Here is a 25426-nt window from a genome sequence, read left to right as displayed (position 1 = left end):
ATTGAACATCCAAATGGTCTTAGATTTGAAAATATTTATTTATATTCCAAATCTTTGTACCAACCAAAGTATATATACTTGCGAAACTTGATTGAGCCTATACACGAAATTGGGTATAAAGAATATAATGATTCCATTAATGTACCACCTCCTGATGATATTAAAGAAAATTCAGTAGTTATTTTTGACGATATTCCATCATGTGATCAAAAAATTATACAAAATTATTATTGTTACGGAAGACATAAACACTTGGATTGTTTTTATCTGTGTCAAACTTACAGTGCAATTCCAAAACAATTAATTAGAGATAATTCTAATTTACTTGTAGTTTTTCACCAAGACTTTACGAATTTAAAACATATCTTTGATGATCATGTAAATATTGATATGACTTTTCAACAATTTAAGGATTTGTGCTCATTCTGCTGGAAAGATAAACATGGATTTCTTGTCATTGATAAAGACTCCCCCAAATCTAATGGGCGATATCGGTGTGGGTTCGATAAGTATATAAGGCTGTAAAGAAGTGGTTTAGAATACATAATGGATCCCAAAGTTGCACGAAAACTGCTGTTATCGCGACAAGCATTAAAGAAAAAGTATCGCAGTTTAAAAAGGGATATAGCTCAAACTCAGTCTACATTAGAAAAAAACTATAAGCCAATTACTCAACCACTTAATGAACTTTTACACAAACTCGATACTGTTCCATCTATTAAACAAGAACCAAATATTAAATACGAACCACTCACACCAAAGGACTATAAAATACGAAAATCTAATTATCGTTTAGCATTTTCATCTCCAAATAAGAGTGTATTTTTTGAAAATTCATCTCCAAATAAGAGTGTAACTTATGAACAATCGAAAACACCTACTAATTTTGGAAATGAATCTATTATTCCGAGGGAAGTAACAATACAACCAGAAGAAACTTTTGTGTCGGAAGGACAAGCAAATACCACGGATGAGGATATTAATCGGTATTTTGAGGATACACTTAGAGAATTTAATGAGATGATCAATAATCCAGTTGTAATGAAAGATCTTTATGATAATTATACTTCCCCCTTGCCAAAGAATTATATTAAAGCTAACATTGAAGACACTGAAGGTAATTTCGACCACGACCTGGGAATTTACCACGACCTTGAAACTGAAAAATTTTCTATTGGAGATTCTCAAATTACTTTTGAAGGACCTGACTTAACTATCAACGACGTTACATATCGCGGAACACCTGGTTTATACGAGCTTTTATTTAAAGCTAATCCCGTATCGTTTAAAAAAGAAGATGTTAATGAGTATATTGATATATTACGTAGAACAAATGCGATACATAGAAACAATAATCCTGCATTACCTACAAAAAGTATTCCATCAAAAATAAAGGATAAATATAATTTTATTATTAAACCAGCTTTGGAGACTAGACCTCAACCACCTAGAACTCGTTTAAATTCGCTTCCTGGAAATATATCAGCAATAATAACACGAAACCTAGCTAAAGAATTATTGAATAAAAAAGGCGGTGCACTTTACAAAAAATATAGTGGCAAACAATTAGAGTATAAATACTTTGATGATTTTAATGAACTAATAGAAAGATTACAACTGCTCCTAGCATCACTGGCTGCAGGAAACGACGGAGTGGTGAATGAAATTATATCTATAATTGAGGAACTTCGGGAAGGTGGTATAATACAGTAATGCCTATGAATAGATTTGGAAGTCATTTTTTAAAAAGTTGTCAAACTCCTGATTTATCTCCATCACCATTATATTTTGTGTGTGATCCTTCTTCTTTCTATAGTAAATGTGTGTTAACTTTTAAAGGAACGAAAGAAACAAATTTGAACAAACAATATTATATGTTGGAAAGTGGTTTATTTTCATACCAATTTACACTAAGTGGCATTGTTGATCAAGTGCAAATTAATGTTTCAAGTGGAAATGTAATGATAACCTCTAAATCAGTTAATACAGAGTATAAATATGAGCAATTACCAGGAGTAAAAATTTTTAAAGGTGATACAATTTCTTTTAAACTAGATAAAGATTCTACTTTTGTAGTTTATATTACTCTTCGTTGTCCTTTAGAAAAAGATGTCAAACATTAAATCACAAGTCGTACACGAACTGCATAAACCGGCAAAAAAAAATTTTAGACGGAGACATGTAATCATCACAGGATTAAACGATCTGATTCAAGCAGATTTAGCTATAATGATTCCTTATGCCAAAGTAAATAGTGGATACCAATATATTCTCGTTGTAATTAATGCGTTTAGTAAATTTGTATGGGCGGAACCGGTTAAAAGAAAAACAGGGACTGAAATTACTAAAGCCATGGAAAAAATTTTAAATCAAATGAAGAAGACACCAAAAAACCTTCAAACAGATTTGGGTAAAGAGTTTTACAATTCTCAGTTTCATGAGCTCTTGAAGTCACGTGGTATTAACCACTACAGCACATTCTCGACTTTAAAAGCCTTTATTGCTGAGAGAGTCATCAGAACAATAAAATCAATGTTGTGGAGGCAGTTTAGCTTGCAAGGTAATTACAAATGGGTGAATAATCTTCCTGATATAGTTAAAAAGTACAATAATACTAAACATTCAACCACAGGTGCCATTCCTAGCAAAGTTAATGAAAAGAATGCCAGGAATATAACAGCATATACTTACCTTAAAATCATTGACCCTCGAAAAAATAAATACAAAGTTGGTGATTACGTCCGAATTTCGAGATATAGAAATTTGTTTACTAAGGGTTATTTACCCAACTGGACAAATGAGATTTTTAAAATAAGAAAAGTCAAGCAGACAAATCCAGTGACTTACTTACTAGAAGATTCACGCAAAGAAGAAATTCAAGGGGCGTTTTACAGCGAAGAATTAATGAAAACCCAGCATCCTGATGTCTACTTAGTCGAGAAGGAATTGAAAAGAAAGGGTAACAAGGTGTTTGTGAAATGGTTAGGGATGGATTCTACTCATAATTCATGGATTAATAAAAATAATGTATTATAATATTAAAATAAAAAACTTTTTTACAAAAAAAATATTTTTATTTCACTTGCGTAAATAATTCAACATACACACAGTTTTTGTTTATATCTACATATTGGATCATATTTTTCTACTTACGTAGATACTTAATAGCAAAAACACAAAATGTACCACAATAAAAAGCACATTTACATATAAATTAATTTTTCCATTTGGTTGATTGTTTTCGGTTTGGATTTCTTTAGTGATCTGGTATTTCGGAAATTTGGAGTGAATTATTTGTGCAAAACTACAGTTTGGACTAAATTTGATGTGTTCTTTATACACATCATCAGTAGACAACCAATGATAAATTTCTACATGACACCAAAAGCACCTTACAATATCTTCTTTTTGTAGATAGTAAAATCCATATGCTGCTAACTCAATCGAAGGAACCAACCCCCTCCAGTTTTTAAATGTGGATAACCTTCCATAAAAACTATTCAGTTTGTCTGACTCGTCTTCTAGACACATGGTGACTATTAGTTTTTAAAAGATGTGCTCCTACATATAAAATAATTTATTTCTGTAGTGGAAGGGGTGTGGTAAATTAATATATTCAATTTTTATATAAATATTTATTTCTATGGCTTACATCTAATACAGGATTAATAATTTTAGCAAGTTCTTTTATTCTACTTTGAAATCTTACTCTGTCAGCAGCCACAAACTCCCAGTACCTTGTTCTGCAGGAACAAGTTGATTCAATGTAGTGAATACGAACATTTTCATTAAATTTGATCATAGAGTAGCTCTGGGTATCTATGAATTAACTCTAGCGCCATACCATAAGTTGTTTTATTTATATTCTTTATTGGTTCCATTATTTGCATCCCAGATTCAATAGGATTATTTGAATTAACTCCCGTCTTTAGTATTTTTAACGAGCTGATAAAGTTTTCCTTTTTCAAAGTTTCCAAAAGGTAGTTAACTATTGGAAGTGTTGTCCACAGCGATACAATGGAATTGGCACCCAAAATTATCTGTGACTCACCATTGGTAACTTTCACAACTGACATGTGGGGCAGATGCATGAACTCTAGTTGTACTTTACCATCATTAATCGATTGTTGTGGATTCCCTGCCATAAAACTGTCAATTACACTTTTATGTGATAAAAAGTTTAACCACTCGGGTTCACTAAACAAAACGCGATCTTGTTTGTTACCACTGATAACAACTACCGGTTCAAAATTTAATTCATGTGCTAGGCAAACAGAAACAAATTTTGAGTTCGATGGGTTCAGGTAAAACCGGCGTTCACCCAGGAATACGTTTCGATATGTAGCACTCATTTTGGAATTATGATCCATGTCTGCACGTCTCGGGTTCTTATACACAATAACCCTCCCCTACTCTTTCCACTACCTCTACTTCTCGATGTTGTCTAGACACACCAGATGCGCCAGGTTGATGACCTGCTCATTTTGCATACAAAAATCTCATATATTCCCCCTCCCTATTTTTAGGATGCCAGTAGACTACCAGATGACCAGGTCGTTGACCCTGCTCATTTTGCTAGTACAATATCATATATTCCCCTCCCCTTTTTTTACTTTACTCAAATGGCGTTAATTAAACTAATTAATATTCACCCTCTTACCTAATTAATATGCACCCTCGCTAGCGGATGTTCACCTAATTAATATTCCAGTCAAGTAGTGTTGGCGTCACCTAATTAATATTCACCCTCGTTTATTGAAACGCTCCACCGATCAAATCGGAGGATTTGCTAGTACAATATACATCTACTTTCTTTCATGTTCAACTTGTAAAATTTCATTTGATTGATTAGTTAAAGAATTACATTAAAATAACTCAACCGTGCACTTCGCCGTACGCTAGTTTACAGTGCGCCAATGTTTGTGAGAAGGGTGACTTTAGCGATATAAATAAAAAATTATAGAAGCTACAGATTTAATTTTAGAAAAATCTTTATATAAGGTTTTTTTGTAAAATTTTCTGAATTTTTCAATGGCCAAGTTATTTTTGTTCAAAAATTTATATCTTCGGAGTTATTTAAAAAACATCTGTTTTCGCAGTTCATTTGTTTAATAAAAAATGAAGCACCGACTTCTCGAGTAGAACTTTTTTTATGTTGTTTATTAAACATTTCTTAATGAAATTATAAAAAGTTCTATCTTGTTTGATTTTTTCCGAAGTGAAAATCTATATGCACTCCCCTAATCCTAGCCAGAATGATCGCAAAGGTTCAGAACGAACAAGCTACCTAACAGGAAGAAGAAACCTAAACGAAAGTTTGTCCCTAAACATAACTACGGATTTATCAATGCATAGTTCTTCCTCGACCACTACCATTTCTTTTTTAAAAATTTGATACCAGCTTCTCTAACAGGGATAACGTCTTATACTGCTATGCGTGACAATTACTTTGTCACTTTTTTATTATCAATACAATGTAAATGGGCAAGTAATAATTCAAGACCATTACGCAGCATAAGACACTTTACTTTGGTTTTGTATAATGAATTTTTTTACTAATACAAACACAACTTTGGCAATCTTTGTAATCCCATCGACACACGAACGGCCAAAAAGTCTTTATTTTTTCGGTATTTGTAACCACTCATTTATGAATTCTAGATTTTGAGTCGTGACCACCTATATTCAACTTCTGATGGAGGTATAGATTGGTTTCTTGCATAATGTAGTAAATTAAATGTACCTTCATTCACAAATATTTGAAAATAATCGAGGGGCTTTTATCATACATCTTAAAACATTCAGCTTAGATACCAAAGTTCAAGTTCTAGTCCTCTACATTCTTTCACGGTGTCTTATTATCAATCGCAATGTTGAAGAACTTTCAAAACTTAGAGCTTTCATCATCCGGCAGCCGTTTATGGGAAAACATTTTTAATGGTATCGTCTATTGTTCTTGAGTTTTTTATTATATAGTTTTAAAGCTACTTCTTTTTGTCATCATAAATTAATATACATATATAACAGAAACACCTTTTTTAAAATTCTTGTTTTTCCGACCTTGTTTTATTACAGATCAGTATCAATTTAATATATGAAAAGAGCTCCATACTATAAATATAGTATAACTTTACGTAATTTTAGGTTAAGTCATAAATCTCGGTGTTTATGTACACTGGGGAGTCTTACCCCCGAGGAGTTGGGGTTAGCTGTTTTATCGCGGTACTCATATCCTACGAAAGGATATAAACAAGCCAGATCAATACTGGCAAATAAGTAGAGACAAAGGATAATAATGAAACATTAAGTGCAGCAAATGATGGATCCATTACAGGTACGATGCTACAAAATAAAAGTAATATGTCAGGAAATTAAAAATATGTAGAAAATGTTAAATAAGTGCTGGTTGTTCAAAATGAAGTGATTGGCAAAGAAAACCAAAAAATAAATTAAAATTATTAAGGGCACAGGCGCAAAATGACGCCTATCAAAATATTCAATGTTTCAAATGAATTAATTTTTTCGAATCGTGAGAAAACTAATTAGTATTTTTGGAAAATTTAAACGCAGAATGAAAGATTATATTATTACTAAGGGTCGAAAGTTCCTGAAAACTTCTGTGTTTATTTTATTAAGTTACTGGGGTGAAAATAAAAGAGAACATTGAGTGTAATTTTTAATTTCAAATAAGTATCTCATTCAAAGAAATTTTTTATTTATTCTAAGGGACTTTCGGCCTTCCATAATAACGTAGTATTTCATTCTACGTTTAAATTTTTCAAAAATACTCTTTCGTTTTCAGGATTCGAGAAAAATTAATGCGTTCAAAAAGAGTTCGACCAAAATTTTTCACCTACGCCCTCAAACAGGATTAAAGTATTATACATTTTTGTAATCAGTATTTCAAAACTTTTAAATGAGTTATCAGATGATGTACTTTCTCATTTAAAAAAATCAAATTTATGCCTGTCGCCTGAAAAGGGATCGCGTAAAGTTCGAAATATTGATGCTATAATATACTATGATTATTTTAAAAATCGACCTGTCCGAGCGTTTTGCTTACGTGCTAAAAATAAATAAGTTAATAAGAGAATAGGAAATGATACACATTCATTCGTGAGAAGAATAAAAAGTTATCACAGGGAACGTTTTCGGAAGAACTGGAACATGAGTTTTATGGTCTGCAAAAGGAATTTATGGCGTTTTATATGAGGTCAAAAAACGGAGATAAAGGAGCTAATAGAACCAAAACACATAAAAAGGATACATAGATTGACTACCTAAAAAAGCTCTATGCAGAGGCAGAACAAATGGCGCTAGAACCGGAGACACCAGAAATTACCACAAATGAAGATGTTAAAACATTGCTTTTCTTAATATTTCGGATTTTTTGTTTTTCTCTAAGACAAAAATTGGTTAAGACATGGCTGTTCAAAACTTGCATACACTCGTGATTGTTGACTATTTCAAGTCGTTTCAACTACAGCCCCTTCAAAAATAAGCACTTTGAACCGACGAAACTTATCATGCAAACAGATCATATAAACAATGCATATATAGTATTTTACTACAAAAGCGATATTACGTAGGTCAAAATTTTTGACGTAAGAGAACTGTCAAAACATTAGAATGTGACTTTTCATTATTGCCATGTTTATTATTTTAACCTACTTATTTTGACTTAATTTAATTTTAGTTAATTTTGACCTACGTAATATCGCTTTTGTAATAAAAATACTGTACACGAGTAAAGCAACTTATGAAGTGGTAATGAATAATTTCATTAGTAATGCTAATTCGAGGTTGATTTTCACGATTTTTTAGCAAAAAAAAGAAATATCTTTGCTAGAAACTTTTTTCTTCTTCTTCTTCTTCTTTCTCGAAACTCCTTAGCGAAACCTATATTAAAAAACAAAAATAAAGTTTGAATGAGTTTTCGCCAAAAAGTGCTTAATTTTTTGGTTATTTCACGTTTAAATATTCGATTTGGAATATTTTACAAATATGAACCTATTTTTTATTATTTACAACCCTTATTTGACTAGGTCTAGGAATCTCATACATACACCATTTTTAAAACTTTTTATGGGCTTTATTTTTGCTAATGTTTGTTTTTTCAATAAAATGCTAACTTTTTGAGTTATTTACACATTCATTCGTGAGAAGAATAAAAAATTATCACAGGGACCGTTTTCGGAAGAACTGGAACATGAGTTTTATGGTCTGCAAAAGGAATTTATGGCGTTTTATATGAGGTCAAAAAACGGAGATAAAGGAGCTAATAGAACCAAAACACATAAAAAGGATACATAGATTGACTACCTAAAAAAGCTCTATGCAGAGGCAGAACAAATGGCGCTAGAACCGGAGCCACCAGAAATTACCACAAATGAAGATGTTAAAACATTGCTTTTCTTAATATTTCGGATTTTTTGTTTTTCTCTAAGACAAAAATTGGTTAAGACATGGCTGTTTAAAACTTGCATACACTCGTGATTATTGACTAGTTCAAGTCGTTTCAACTACAGCCCCTTCAAAAATAAGCACTTTGAACCGATGAAACTTATCATGCAAATAGATCATATAAACAATGCATATATAGTATTTTACTACAAAAGCGATATTACGTAGGTCAAAATTCTTGACGTAAGAGAATTGTCAAAACATTAGAATGTGACTTTTCATTATTGCCATGTTTATACTCTTATGTCAAAAATTTTGAGCTACGTAATATCGCATTTGTAGTAAAAATACTATACACGAGTAAAGCAACTTATGAAGTGGTAATGAATAATTTCATTAGTGATGCTAATTCGAGGGTGATTTTCACGATTTTTTTAGCAAAGAAAAGAAATCTTTGCTAGAAACTTTTTTCTTCTTCTTTCTCGAAACTCCTTAGCGAAACCTATATTAGAAACAAAAATAAAGTTTGAATGAGTTTTCGCCAAAAAGTGCTTAATTTTTTGGTTATTTCACGTTGAAATATTCGATTTGGAATATTTTGCAAATATAAACCTATTTTTTATTATTTACAACCCTTATTTGACTGGGTCTAGGAATCTTATACATACACCATTTTTAAAACTTTTTAGGGGCTTTATTTTTGCTAATGTTTGCTTTTTTCAATAAAATGCTAACTTTTTGAGTTATTTGCAAAAAGCTTTTAAAAATGTGATTGTTTGTTGAAAAATGAATATGTTAGCTCGAAAATGACTAAGTGAAAAAATGCTAGAGAACAAAAGTTGCTTAGAATTAGTTAGTTTATGGACTTATTTTGAACGTATATTTCTTCACCCCCGAGAAGGCGTTAAACTCCTCCCCATGGCAAAAGAAAACATCAATACAATATCACTTTCCTTCTTTGACATGCTACCTAAGTGTATGCCAAATTTCATGTCAATATGAGCGGTTCTTTAAAACATATAGGTTTTGCAATATTTTACCGTCAAGGAACGTACTAAACAGCATTTCTCACATAATTTTGTTAAAAATACTTGTTTAAAAGAATATCGTAACTAAACTTTACATTAACACGTTAAACTTAAAATGTCACCTTACCCAACACAGTGACTATATTACTACCAACACGTAGAAATAAACAATTCCGTGGCCTCATTTGTTTCTTCGATGTCCCTATAAAGCTTAAGCTTTGACGCAATAGTCACAATTTAATTTACACTGATTCCCTGAAAATTAAGGTGCAATGGAAGTGCAAATTTTAATTGCTTTTATTCTCTCCAATCACACGATTGTCACTCATCTTTAAAAGTGGTTGTACAAATTCAAGATAATAAATGTTTTTTGCTGTAGGTGTGTCGTAAAAAAAGCAGGAAGACAGTTTTTTTACTTTTAGTATAGAAAATCGATGTGTTGGAAATAGTTGACTAAGAAAGATAATGCCTGCAATATAAATTGCCAATTTTAATATCGGCTAAAAAAAATTGCCAAAAGAAAACGCCTAATATTTCAGTTAACTACAAACAATCCAATAAAAAACTGATCTAGTATTATTATTTCGTTCTCTATTTTTACGACTATACAGGTTGTCTAGAAATTCTCCGACAAACAAAGACCGGAGATTCCTAAGAGTTCTAGAGCTATTTAAAGATGACGTTTTGTAATTTAAGTTGATGTTTATTTACCTTCCAGAGATTAATCGATTTCATCAATTGCGAATTTCTAGTACCGGCCATATGCGTCCTGTTTTGGGTAGGTCAACGGTTATTACGACACTCCCATCGAACAAGGTTGTAACTCATTTTTAGCGATTTTACAGGAGAGGCAAAAAACTAAAACAAGAATTTTTAAAAATTTGTAGCGACAAGATTAGACCCTTTTACACTAATGTGATATGATATTTATAACATAATAAGGGATTACTGTGAGATGTATGCTTTTTAATTTTATTAGCTATTGAGAATCTTGAGATTGATTGAGATACAACCTTGAGATTAAACATGAGTGTTCGTAGAAAAAGGTTGTAACTCGACTAACAACCATTTTACACTCTCAGTGTTAATTATTTTTCCCGTTTAACTATTAAAAGGTTGTATGTTTTGGGTTATTTGCAATATAGCTAGGAGGAAATGAGTTTTTATGGTATATTTAAACAAAATATTAACTCACAGTTTACACAATTTTAATTTGAAATATTAAATTTTACAATAACAATAATATTCTATCACTATGGAAAAACCATGCTATAAAATATCTCAAATTTTTCGCGTTTTTATTGCGTATCTGTAAATATTTAATTTTAAACTATTTTACTTTATTACTTTACTCTTTTACTAATAATATCTACTTCAAAATTAACATGTGTGTCCTTAAATGGGTTAAAATTTATAAGTTGCTTCTGATTTATTTCATTAATTTACGGATTTAGGCTTGCCTGATGATTTGGCATATCGTATCATGGTTATCCATTGGTGTGAAGCATATACGACTGAATGTTTTTTCCGTTTTTCTATAAGGGCATGCATTGAATCACCCTCGTTTTGTGAATGTTCTATTTCTAAAAAATACATGTGTAATGTTAATATTAAACTTTTTCACTACACATAAGTACTTAGCAAACACTATTCGAAACTTATTTTGTCCACAGCAACTACCAAAAAGGAAAAAAACTCCGTAAATTCGTTTTTACTTTTATTTCGATAACTTGACTTATGAAATGCACCATATGTTTGAATACATTATAAATTAAACATACGTGCAACAAAGTTGAAAATCATTTAAAAACCTTGTTAACGGTCAAGTATCAAGAAAGTAAATATTTTACATAGGGAGTATCCTGTGATACTGCATTCTTCACGCTAAAATGTATTAAAATGGCATACGTAACTTAAAATACAACTTTTTGTTAGCCAAACTATTGATAATTAAACTATGTCTTTTATATTGACATGTGCGCAATTTTTTGCTGAATTCGCCTGTGTTGAAATCTGAAAAAAGATTTAACTTGAGTTACAATCTTGTTCGATGGGGGTGTCGATTTTATCGCATAAATTTTTTGTCCAAGTAGTGTAAGGTTATCTTAGGCTGACCGACCAATTTGTTGTGATTATAACAAACAATTTTTTTAAAGTAATTTTTTCCTTTTGAGGATTTTTCATACTAAGAATTATTGGATTAGGCAAGGGACACACTTTTCTCGCCCAAGGATAGTTCTAACCATTATTTTAAAACAAACACTGCGTAGACAACGGTAAGGTAGGTATATAAACAAACGAAGAGACATTTAATTTTACAAGCCTAATCTAGTAGTTATTCTACAACATAACTTTAGACTGAAAGATAAAAAAAAAGTTTCAGTGCTAAAAGGTTCATAGCATTGTAGGGACCGTAATTGTGTATACTTGCTATAATTAAAAAATATTTTATCCACATCTACACTATTTTTGCAAATATTGTTATCAACTATATTTATTTAGTATAAAAAGGCCGGATGGCAAGCGTGTCCAAACTTCATCTGGTATATCGTTGTTCTGGATATGTCGGGTTCTAACAATGCTTATCTTGTGCATTTTGTCAAATAGAAATACCTGTATCTATTTTTTAGAGCATTCTTGATATAAATTATCCTTGGCTATATTTGTTATCTCGTCCAATGTTAATATAGTATGGTATAACTAGATCCAAACCCAGACATCCAAAGTGAAAGTTATCCTCCAACACCAAATTGTTCTATATGGTCCACATAATGTTCAGAAAAAAGTCACACCATTTTAAGCGTCGGGTTTGGGGGGAATGGGGGAGAAATCGGTAAATTTATAGTTTTTCAAGTTTTTCGTCAATATTTCTAAAACCATGCGGTTTTGCATGAACAACCTTCTATACAAAAATGTTCTACATTAAATTTGAAACAAAAAAGGTCCTATGCATAACCCTTCTAAAATGAACGGTTCCAAAGTTACGGAGGTAGTATAGTATAATTGGTCCAAAAAAGGCCTAACCCAGACATTAAAAGTAAAAGTTTTCCTCCAACACCAAATTGTTCTATATGGTCTAGCTATTGTTCAGTAAAAAGTTACACCAGTTTGAGCGTCCGGTTTGGGGGGAGATGGGGGAGAAATCGGTAAATTAGTAGTTTTTTTTATGTTTTTCGTCAATATTTCTAAAATATGCTTTAGCGTAAACAATGTTCTATACAAAAATGTTATACATAAAATTTAAAACAAAAAAGGTCCTATACATAATTGTTAAGTCAACGATTCCAGAGTTACGGAGGGTGAATCGTGGAGGTTTTAGATACTTTTTATATTTTTTCGGCAATTTATAATAATTTTACTGATTGAAAGAAATTTTCTTTAACAGGATTTGCTATTTCAGTGGCCGATGGTATATATTAGTGATAAGCCCTTGAAGAAACGTCAACCTCACTACCCAAAATCATCATCAATTGCCCAAAAAATATGAAAAGTATCGAAAACCTCCCCATTTCACCCTCCGTAACTCTGGAACCGTTGATTTTATAACAATTATGGATAGGACCATTTTTGTTTTAAATTTTATGTAGAACATTTTTTTATAGAACATTGTTTACGGTTAAACATAGTTTTAGAAATATTGACGAAAAACTTAAAAAACTACTAATTTACCGACTTCTCCCCCATCTCCCCCCAAAACCGGGCGCTCAAAATGGTGTAACTTTTTACTGAACAATATGTGGACCATATAGAACAATTTGGTGTTGGAGGAAAACTTTTACTTTGGATGTCTGGGTAAGGTCTATTTTTGGACCAATTATACTATACTACCTCCGTAACTTTGGAACCGTTCATTTTAGAAGGATTATGTATAGGACCTTTTTTATTTCAAATTTAATGTAGAACATTTTTGTATAGAAGGTTGTTCATGCTAAACCTTATAGTTTTAGAAATATTGATGAAAAACGTAAGAAACTACGAATTTACCGACTTCTCCCCCCTCTCCCCCCCCCCAAACCCGACGCTCAAAAAGGTGTGACTTTCTTCTGAACATTATAAGGACCATATAGAACAATTTGGTGTCGAAGGATAACTTTCACTTTGGATGTCTGGGTTATGTCATTTTTTGAATCAATTCTATCATACTAATAAGGGCGTAACATGTTCTCCCAACCGGGTATTTGATGCCTGAGTGAGCTTTTACCCAAACAAAAATTAGTTTTCTACTTTCTTGTATTTGAGAGAGCAACGTTTATATTTTGGCTATGTAAGCTATGCGGAATTGTTTACAAATGTGATTTTAGATTATTCTTAAAACTGAACGGGAATCAGAAAAAATTATGGAGTATGTAGTATTACTCTCTATTGTAAATTCTATTGCTTTTGTAATGGCAAAGTTCCTGCTGTAATAATATGTTTTTTACTCAATTTAAATATGCGTTGTACTTGCAGAGGAACAATATAAGCCGCACCTATGCCACAAGAATCTTTTGATGCATCTGTGTTAAAATCAGTACACATTTGGTATTTGTTTAATATCTGATTTATTATTTTATTATTAAGATACGCTAATTACCGAATATCCAGGTTTAATCATCCATGTATTTATATAAATAAGTTAGTACATCATTAGAATATAACAAATACAAAAATATTGAAGGTGGTATTTTGGATCTAAAGCGGCTTATGGCTATGGCATTGTAGTGGTTGGTTTTTGTTAATATATTTTCTGTATCGATTAGGTGTAAACTGGATTTCTATGTTTTAATTTGCCAATGCTTTTAATTAAAATGCTTTTACGCAAACCCACATTGTCCCAAAAAGATCGATATATTTGCTATATCTAGTTGCTTTATCTAGTAATTACTTACCACTATTTTCACTAAAGCTATTGTAACAGTTCAATATATCCTTCATTTAGATTGATTTTTTTCTATAACTTTAGACATTTTAAATAGTAAAACGATACATTCTGGGAGAGTTACAAATAATCAATTCTCTCAATATTTAATGTCATTAGTTTCCATGTACTACATATATTACAATTGATTTTTTACTTATTAACCGTATCCACTATTGAGAGTTATTAGACAGAGGACAAAAGACAATGATTTCAATATAAAATTACGTTCAATAGTAAATTACAATTTCAGTTGGCATTTTAATGAAAAATAAAAATTTATAATAAGATCTATGAAACTTAAAATTTATTTATAATTTGTTAGGAGTGTTTATGTCCTTTAGATAGTTACGTAAGTTTTAAAAATTGCAATGGTGTCCTAAAACTAAGGTATTGAAAAGCCAAGAAAGATATTGTGTCTTTCGCTATTGTAATGTACCGTGATAGTGTGACCTCAAAACGTCAAAAAGGTTTCCAAACAAAGCAAAAGTTTGACTTCTGTCAATTGATTATACACGTGATTTGTAATCATTTTTAATTTTATTTTGTTTTAACAATCATCTGTACATTATTTCTAAAGACATTGTGTGCTTCTTAGTCATCTCAATCATATTGCTTTTAATTTTATAAATGTCCTTACACAAAATCAAGGATTTACACACTACATTATACTTACTGCGTTTCTTCAGGTTCTTAACCAGTCCTATTTGGTAATATGGTGTGAAATATACTATGAGCATTGATTACAATCACGGGTACCCAACACATTACCATTTTGTAAAAATTAAATATCCTACAAGCAATATACTTCAATTATAGAAACGAAAACAAACACCACGTGTGAATTTTTGCTTTGTTTGGAAACCTTTCCAGAGTAACCAACATTGATTTGACGTCACGACTATCACGGTATATTAGGACCATATATCACAATGTGCGCTACAGATACACCATAGTTGTTTATTCATATATAGGGCGATTTGTTTAAGATATAAGATTATAATTTATTTATATCGAATACAACACCACACACTTTTCTATTGCCCTCAGGCAGCAGAACTTGACCAATACGATATGAGACTGCTAAAATACTTATATTAGGTATAATCAAGTAGCCCCTCTCTTTTTAATCTACACGCTAAAGAAATCTTTAGGGTTGCTTTGGATGACACGACAAAAGGGAGAAATAATCAACAGTATCAGGTACGCTGAGGATACAGCCGATCTTGCAGACAATTTAAAAGATCTCGAGACAATAGTAAATCAAGTCAGTAAAGCAAATTTTTGGAGAGGCCTTAAAATCAACATTTCAAAGACAAAGGGGATGGCAGTTCGAAAATAAATATAGATCAAGGTCTGCTTTCTCTTATCGGAGGGGAGATAGTACGTGTAATCAATTTTAAACACCTTGGCAGCTGGACGAATATAAGTTATAACTGTGATGAAGAGATAATAACCAGATTCTAAATATAACGTAAGGATTTTATGACCTGGAAATAGTTTTATATAATAGAAACCTGTCGATGCATATTCGCAAGAAGGCCCTGGAATGATATGTGTGCTTTGTCCTATTGTATGGATGTGATGCATGGACGTTAAAAATCACAATGCTAAACAAATTAGCAAAGCGACAACTGCATTTCAATAATTTTTAACATAATTGTAATTAAGATTTTTATATTATAACACGATGCAAGGAATATATCTACCTAGGACAAATCCCGAAACTTGACAAAGAGAACCAAAGTGGAGAAATTACTAGGAGAGCAAGACTAGCATGGGCAGGATTTGTAAAACTTAGTTGGATACTTAAGAACCGCAAAATACCCCAATACTTGAGGAGCAAATTGTTCAACCAGTGCATCACGACATACGGATGTCAAACCTGGACCCTAACCAAGCAAAACCTGAATAAACTAGCCACAACAGAAAGAGTAATGTTAGGTACACGACTGCCAGATAAAAGAGGAACGACTGGCTAAGATCAAAAACAAAAGTCGAGGACATAACAACAAAAGTTGCCAAACTTAAATGGAGCTTCGCAATCCACACTGCTAGACAAAAAGACCAACGTTGGAATGCAGCAATACAACATTGGAGACCTTACCAAATAGCCCGATCAGGGAACGCAAAATTTTACGAAAACCTCCAAAAAATAAAGGAAGGAAGAAAATTTGGGAATTGGCAGTTGAAATTGTCTATTATTATATAAGAAAAAGTTTACAATTCTACATCCCCTCCATTTTACAAAAATTGGAAAATACGGGGTGAAAAATTTTTTCTCGGGGGTGAAAAAATATACGTTCAAAATAATTGGATCAAATGACTCATTCTAAGTAACTTTTGTTCTATAGAGTTTTTTACTAAGTCAATACTTTTCGTGTTATTTGCGAGTGAACATGTGTTAATTTTTAACCAAAAAAAATGTTTTTGGACGGTTTTTAGGAGATAACTCAAAAAGTAAGTATTTTAGCGAAAAAAATATTCTTAGTAAAAATATAGCTTATAACAAATTAAAAAAAAATGGTGTATGCGTGAGGTCTGCAGACCCAGTAAAAGCAGAGTTGCAGCCAATGAAATGCAGGTTCTTCTTCGTCAAATTCCAAATCGAATATTTCAATGTGAAATAACCAAAAAACGGAGCACTTTTCGGGGAAAATTCATTACAACTTTTTTAAAGTATTTAAAAAAAGGTTTTTTTATTTTTTAAAAAAACTTCTAACATTAAAAGTAAGTGAGTTATGCTCAAAATATTGTTGTTCCCTTTTATTTTTTGGTAAAAAATGGCGAAAATCACCCCTTAATTAGCTTCCCAAATAAAATTAATCGTTACCGCATTACAAGTTACTTTACTTATGTATTGTTTATATTATCTATAAGTTTCATTGGTTCAAAGTGCACAGTTTTGAGAAAAATTGGGTTTAAAATAAAACTTTTTTTTTTAATTTTGAAAAAAAATCATATTTTTTTATGGAATTAACTTAAGAACAATTAGAAATAGCAAAAATCTCAAAGAGTAATATAATGTACGTTTTGCTTTTCTGAATATATTTGATTTTTTGTTTTCTTGTTAGACAAAAATTGGTTATGCTATGGCTATTTAAAGTTTGCCTAAACTCGTGATTAGTTACTCGTTCAAGCCATTTTAACTACAGATTTTTCAAAACGAAGCACTTTGAACCGATGAAACTTACATATCATATAAATAATACACAGACAAAATAACTTGTGAAGTGGTAATGTTAAAATTTATATGTGATGCTAATTAGGGGGTGATTTTCGCGATTTTTTTACCAAAAAATAAAAGGGACCAACAATATTTTGAGCGTAATTCACTTACTTTTAATATTACAAGTTTTTTTAAAAAACAAAAATGAACCTTTTTCTAAACACTTTAAAAAAGTTAAAATCAATTTCCCCCTAAAAGTGCTCCGTTTTTGGGTTATTTCACATTGAAATACTCGATTTGGAATTTGACGAAGAAGAACCTACTTTTCATTAGCTGCAACTCTGCTTCTATTGGGTCTACAGACCTCATGTATACACCATTTTTTTTTCAATTTTTTATGGGCTATATTTTTGCTAAGAATATTTTTTCGCTCAAATATTTACTTTTTGAGTTATCTCCGAAAAACCGTCCAAAAACATGTTTTATTTTATTAAACATGAACATAATGCACTCGCAAATGACTCCAAAAGTTTTGACTTAGCGAAAAAACTCTATAGAAGAAAAGTTGTTTAGAATTAGTCATTTTATCCAATTTCGGTCTTATTTTGAATGTATTTTTTTCGTTTTCGAGACGGGGTAGTCCCCTCCATTTTTGTAAAATGGAGAGCATGTAGAATTGTAAACTTTTTCTTATATAATAATAGACAATTTCAACTACCTATTCTAAAATTTTCATCCTTCCTTTATTTTTTTTGGGGTCAGATTGTTCTTTGATCGGGCTAAAAGTAAACGACCGAGAGGAAGATCACAGATGAGGTGAGTTGATGATATTAAAAGAGTAGCCGGAACAAATTGGAAATATGTTGCTCGAGATAGAGTGATGGAAGGAGTTGGGAGAGGCCTATGTCCAAACGTGGACGATAGAAAGCTAAGAAGAAGGAAAAAGAAGAAGACGATTTAAAATGTCGTAGATATGCATAACGTTAATTATTAAATAAAAGTCAACATCATCATAATTCAGCCAATCGCGTCCACTGCTGGACATATGCCTTCCTCAGTTCTTTCCAGTGTTCTCTACATTGGGCCGCTTGTAACCAGTTTCCCGCTTTTTTTTTATGTCGTCGGTCCCTGTAGTCGGTGGTCGTCCTCGTCTTCTTTTATAGTTTCTGGGCCCCAATTCCATGATTCGTCGTATCCACCGTCCATCTTGTGTTCTAGCTAAGTTCCCTGCCCAGTTCAACTTAAGCGTTTTACCTCTTTCGATAACGTCTTGAACTCCTTATCTTTGTCTGATTTGTTGGACTGTTATGTGGTGTCGAAGGCTCACGTTCAGCATTGCACGTTCCATGACTCGTTGTGTAACTCTGAGTATATTTGCGGATTTTTGCATCAGTGTTAAAGTCTCTGTTCCATAAGTTTGTACAGGCAAAATACATTGGTTATAAACCTTTCGCTTGAGACTCATGGGAATTGAACTTTTTAGAATATGGCTTAGTTTGCCAAATGCTGTCCATGTAAGGCCTACTTGCCTCTGTATTTCATGTGTGTGATTGTCTCTGCTTATTTTGATCTCGTTTCCCAGATATTTGTAAGTTTCTGTTTGTTGTATGGTATATTGTCAATAGTTATATTTCCACTCATTACGAAATTTGTCTTTTTTAATTTTATAGAGTAACGACTAGTGTTAAGACAGGTGTGGGAGAGACTGATACATTTCAGGTTAACCCTTAACTGGTCCGGTACTGTAGCAGTAGCGTAACTGGTCCGGCGTCGTCTGCGAAACTACTGTCTTTAAGAAAGCCAAACAACACTCAAAAATAATTTTTTTATATAAATAAATGTTACAAACATACCTTGATATGTTTATATAAAAGTGAACGTATTAAATTTGGGCGTTATTTGGGTTAAGAAAAAAATATTAAAATAAAACTGAAATTCGCACAAATATTTGTGAAAAAGTACATAGTTTTGTAAAGTAAATAAAAATAATATAAAAAACAACATGAAAAACAAAATGTATTGCTGGGATAGATGCTCAAACTGCACACTAAACAAAAAACTAGGTAAAATAAAAATCGATCAAAAATGTTTGTTTCCAGCATCAGTCAAAGTTTACCTATTTTATATGCAATTTTTACATAGGTAGTGGTTTTGTACATCCCAAACAAACAGGCTTTTTGCAACGCAAGCACAGGTATTTTGTCATCCTGCGCTTTCTACAAGGACATAAACTACAAATCTTGCGTTTTTCTAAAATAAGAACATCCTCTTGTTCTTCTTGAACTCCAAGTATGAACACAAAAAAGTGACACCAACGGTCCGGCGTCGTCTGAGAAACTACTCTCAACCTAACTGTTGCGATAACTTTTTAGGAACTGAGAGAAACTTGTCTCAAATACACCCACTTGTCAAGCTCCAATAGTTTAAGGATTAGATAGAACGACTTGCCTGTGGGCGGTGCCAATTTCCAATAAAAAATAATCAAAATTATTGAATCGTCTGTCAGACGACGCCGGACCAGTTAAGGGTTAAAGTAGGATTTCACCAAGGCTCGGTGCTTAGTCCTTATTTATTCTCATTAGTTTTGGACCAGATAAAAGCGAAACTGCAGGGTAGTATTTCATGGTGCCTAATGTATGCTGATGATGTAGTGTTAATAGGAAATAGTGAAAGAGACTTATAACAAAAACTGGAACAGTGGAGACAAGCTCTGGAGGTAAAAGGTTTAAAACTTGTTGAACAAAAACAGAGTATTTGGAATGTTCATTTACATATGAGTTACTACAAATAAAATGGTATCTTTGAATGGTGAAATGATTGTGAAAAGCAATAGTTTTAAGTACATAGGTTCGCACAGTGGTTCCAAATGCTGAAAAGGTGGTCATGATTGAACCTTTAAAAGCATATACATATTGTTTATACACTTCGGAATTACTTTCGTACTTAAGGGTTTTTCGCATCGCTGATTACCAATCTGACATTATTTTTTCTGAAAAACAAAATGGCGGCTCCAAAATGGCGGAAACAAATTGAAAATATCAATCAAAACGCAAATGTTTTTGTCAAATTTCGTAGTTTCAGGTCGCTGATTACAAATCTAATATTATTTTTTTTAAACCAAATGGCGAATCCATTATGCCCAAAAGAAATTCCAAAGTTTTATTTTAAACGCATATTTGTTTAAAATTTTATTTTATAAGGGACCTTTGAAATTGCTTATTACCAATACATTTTCTTTATGAAGTACAATATTCAAAACTTAATACTTATGTACAATCACCCATACATACTCAACAATCGCCTGAATCATGTAGTATGCGTCATTTCCCACTTTTGTATTCAAACAACTGCAAGCAATGCATAGGCAGTTATAGGCAGCTAAACCAAAGTGAGTCTATATCTTCTTACTATATATTTTAAGATTAATAAACATTAGTCGCAGAATTATGCAGAATTTTGTACTTTTTGAATGTATCTTTACAAAATTTTAATTATTTCAAGTATATTTTCACTATTTATGCATTAACAAATTTAAAGCATTTATTGTTACTAAATCTTAAGTTATCTTACATCTGACATTACTACATACTTAAAAAAGAAGAATGTGCTTTACAGCGATAAAATTGATAAACCACAAAACGTTTTACAGCATTTTCAATTTACGCGTTCTTTTTCACATTCTCTGCCGGCCAAAATAACCTCGGACATGGTTCACTTGTTCCTAAGCTATGAACCAAAATATATCCAGTCTGATTCTTATACCTGCTTATTACGAATCTACGATAGTATGAGAAATCAACTGGAAACATGAAAATCCCTAAATAGGGACTTTTTATTTTACCTCATGACCACCTTTTCGGCATTTGGAACCACTGTGCGTTCGGTATTACGGAGTAATGGAGAAATAGATGAAGATGCATGCAGTAGAATTAGGGCTGGATGGATGAAGTGGAAAGAAGTGAGTGGTGTGCTGTGTGGCAGGAAAATTCCAATGAAGTTGAAGGGAAAATTCTATAAAAAAGCCATAAAACCGGCTATGATGTACGGAACTGAATGTTGGGCAGTGAAAAAGAAAGAAGAGGAACAAGGAATGCATGTGGCGGAAATGAGAAAGCTTAGATGGATGAGTGGAGTGACAAAGAAGGATAAAATTAGAAATAAGTATATTAGGGGAAGTCTAGGTGTGGCAACAATTGATGCCAAAATGAGAGAGCATATGTTAAGATGGTTTGGTCATGTTCAACGTCGAGACGTTAATCACCCAATACGAAGAATAGCTGAAGTGCAGATTCCTGGAAGGAGAGGAGAGGAAGACCAAAGAAGACCTGGAGGGAGACGATTAGGCAGGACATGTTGGTAAATGGGATTAATATTGATATGACCCAAGATAGAACTGTGTGGAGAAATGCAATTAGGGAAGCCGACCCCGCATAGGGATAAGGCAAAGAGAATGATGATGAATGATTACGAGATTTGTTATAAGTTTGGTATCCTCAAAGTTTATTTTTAATCTTACTCTCTCAGACAGAGTTTTAAGCGAATGTATCATAGAAACTCTATCCTGTAAGCTATTTGCGATTAATACATCATCCGCAAACCTCAGATGATTTAATCTCTCTTATATCTTGCCATTGAGTGTTCTTAAATATTCATTCTCGAGGTGCCGTGAACAGTTTAGGTGAAATATTGTCTCCTTGTCTTACTCCTCGACCTAAGCTGAACTTTTCTATGTCTTCATGTAGTCGTATAACTGATGTAGCGTTCTCATAGAGGTTTTTGATTGGTGACGTGTACCTGTAGGCCATTCGGCTTTGATTAAGGGCTTCCAGTACTGTTTCAAACTCTACAGAATCAAAAGCCTTCTCGTAATTTACAAATGCAAGAACCAGTGGTATGTTGTACTCGATGCATTTTTCAATTAAATACAAGTAAATATTGGTAAAAGTAAGAGTCGTCAAATTTTAGTAAATATAAAGATAACTAAAACTTTTGTGGCTGATAATTTACTGTGACAAAACTCTACTACTCTACTATGTATCTACTCTTAGGAGCGTAAGCGCAAAATTTCTGGCCAAAGATTTTTAAATACATTCATGTTTTTCGAATCACGAGAAAACTAATAAGCATTTTTAAAAAATATAAACGCAGAATGAAAGCATACAGTATTACCGAGGGCGAAACGTCCCTGCAAACTTCTATAATGTTTATTTTAATAAGTTACAGGGGTGAAAAATAAGAGAAAATTTAGTGTGATTTTTAATTTCGAATATCTCATTCAAAAGAAACTTTTTGTTTATTTTAAGGGACTTTCGGCCCTCGGTAATAATGTAATTTTTCATTCTGCGTTAAAATTTTCCAGAACTATTTATTAGTTTTCTCAGGGTTTGAAAAAAATTAATGCATTTAAAAAGCATTAGTCTGAAATTTTGCGCATACGCTCTTAATTACAATTGTCGGCCTCTTTGGGCAAATTGAAAGCAGACAACACATTTGAACTTTTAAAAATATTATAAAATCAAATAAAAATGGTTTGGTGTGGCAAAAAAAAATCGGTATAATCCGTTTTCAGCTCTCCTTTTAGGAGTAAATCACTCGCCTAGATTTCTCTACGGCTTCAGAACGTAAAATTTTATTCAGTTTTGATAATATTATGTATTAAAAATAACACTACATAAAAAATTAAGGAAAATACCTGTACCACTAGCCGCAGCAAGTCCACCAGCAATCCCTCCAGCGGCTGGATTCTTAGCTCCTTCTTCATTATTTTTACTTAGAACTTGTCTTCTCCTGATCCGTTTTCTTGCTGTTTGAAATATCCTCCAGTATAATATTAGGATGACCATCAAAGGAAGATAGAAAGATGAAGCAGTAGCAAATATCTGGTAATAAATATCTTGGCTGACTATACATTTCTTATCCCTAAGGCGAACCTCCCAGTTGGGATCTTTCCAACCCAATAAAGGTGCTATGCAAACGAAGAACGACACTAGCCAAATAATGAAGATCATGATGCCAATACGTTTTGATGTTCTTTGATGAATATAGTCGATGTTTGTGACTGCCCAGTATCTGAAACAATGACAAACATATATAGGGTGTCCCAAAAGTAGCAGAACGGTCGAATATTTCACGAAATAAACACCGTATCGAAAAACTGAAAAATATGTTTTCAATAAATTTCAAGAATCTATCAAATGACAGCAAACACGACCCTCCACTCCAACCCCTAAATGTGGGGTGGGAGTAACTTTAAAATCTTAAATGGGAATGCCCAGCTTTATTGCAGATTTGGATTGCTAACATAAAAGTAAGCAACTTTTATTTAAAATATTTTTTCGAATTGTGGATAGATGGCACTATAATCGGAAAAACAGATTTAACATGATAACATAGGTAAATTATAGAAACGGTCTAATATCTTGAGAAATGCACTTCGAAATGAAAAACCAAAAAACACGTGTTTAATATTTTTCAAAATCTTATCGAACGACACCAAACAAGATTACCCACTCCCCGCCCTGGAGGTGGGGTGGGGGTAACTCTAAAATCGTAAATAGAAACCGGCATTTTTATTGCAGTTTTGGATTCCACATGAAAGATTAAGTAACATTTATTCGAAACATTTTTTAGAATTGTTGATAGATGGCGCTAATAAATCGTACTTTTCCGATTATAGCGCCATCTATCAACAATTATAAAAAATGTTTCGAACAGATGTTACTTATTTTTTCATGGGGAATTCAAACCTGCAATAAAAAATGGGGGCACCCATTTAATATTTTAAAGTTACCCCCTACCCCACCTCCAGGGGATGGGGTGGAGGATCATGTTTAATGTTATTCGATAGTTTTTTGACAAATATTAAACACGTATTTTTTGGTTTTTCATTTCGAAATGTATTACTCGAGATATTGGACCGTTTCTATAATTTACCAATGGTATCACGACACATCGTTTTTTCCGATTATAGCGCCATCTGTTCACAATTCGAAAAAATATCTCGAATAAAAGTTGCTTACTTTTGCATAGGGAATGCAAATCTATAACAAAAACTGGGGGTTTTCATTTAAGATTTTAAAGTTACCCCCCACCTGGGGGGTAGTGTTTGCTGTCATTCAATAGATTTTTGAAAATTACTGAAAACGTATTTTTCAGATTTTTCGATCCGATGTTTGTTTTGTGATATATTCGACCGTTCCACTACTTTTGGGACACTATATATAATATTTACAATATTTATAATATTATAATATTTATAATATTATCGAAGTATCTATGTAGGGTGAATATATTGTTATATTTCTATTTGATCTGAAAATTAAATTTTGATAATTATAAGCAGAATTCAATTTAATATAAAATATTTTCAATTTTCTCAACCACGGGCATATAAATTTAGAACAACCTGTATACAACAAATTGTTATATTTAATTTTAAGAAGTGATTAAACGAAACTCGTGGCAATGCGCTTAGAATAAACAAAGTGAATGGCGCGTACCATTATCGTTGTTCGCGGAAGGTTCGATCATTAGCCTATGCTAAATAAAACTCAAGTGAAATCGATAATAGGTCATTATCGTTGTTCGTGGAAGGTTCGATCATTAGCCTATGCTAAATAAGACTCATTTGAAGTAGATAATAGGTCATTAAATTTTGTAAATAGTAGAAAGTAATTTTAGAATGGGAATTAACTATTTTTTTTGGAAATCCATTAAGCATATTTAGAAAGATTAAAAATTGGTTTTGAGGAATACTGCGAATGAGAGTTGGTGGTGGAAGGTTGATTTGTGAATCTGGAAGGGATATTTAGAAAGTAGGGGAATGAATGGAAAAGATAGATCAGAATGTTTTGAGCTGTCGAGAAGTGAAGTCCAGTAGTAGACGGTAGTGTACGGAGAGTGAGAAAGCCGGTGTAGTTCCGTGAGTGT

General features: G+C 32.3%; 1 protein-coding gene across 1 annotated transcript in view; it reads right to left on the bottom strand.

Annotated features, from left to right (window-relative positions):
• LOC114335767 (5-hydroxytryptamine receptor-like) overlaps positions 1-25426 on the bottom strand; it is a 614707-nt gene that overhangs the window by 407179 nt on the left and 182102 nt on the right. Inside the window, exon 3 of the mRNA XM_050653048.1 lies at positions 23190-23566. Within this exon, the coding sequence (XP_050509005.1) occupies positions 23190-23566 (377 nt within the window). The remainder of the gene's footprint in view (positions 1-23189; positions 23567-25426) is intronic.

This window comes from Diabrotica virgifera, chromosome 6, assembly GCF_917563875.1.
Source record: "Diabrotica virgifera virgifera chromosome 6, PGI_DIABVI_V3a".
Taxonomy (NCBI): domain Eukaryota; kingdom Metazoa; phylum Arthropoda; class Insecta; order Coleoptera; family Chrysomelidae; genus Diabrotica; species Diabrotica virgifera.
This window is presented reverse-complemented; position numbering and strand designations above follow the sequence as displayed.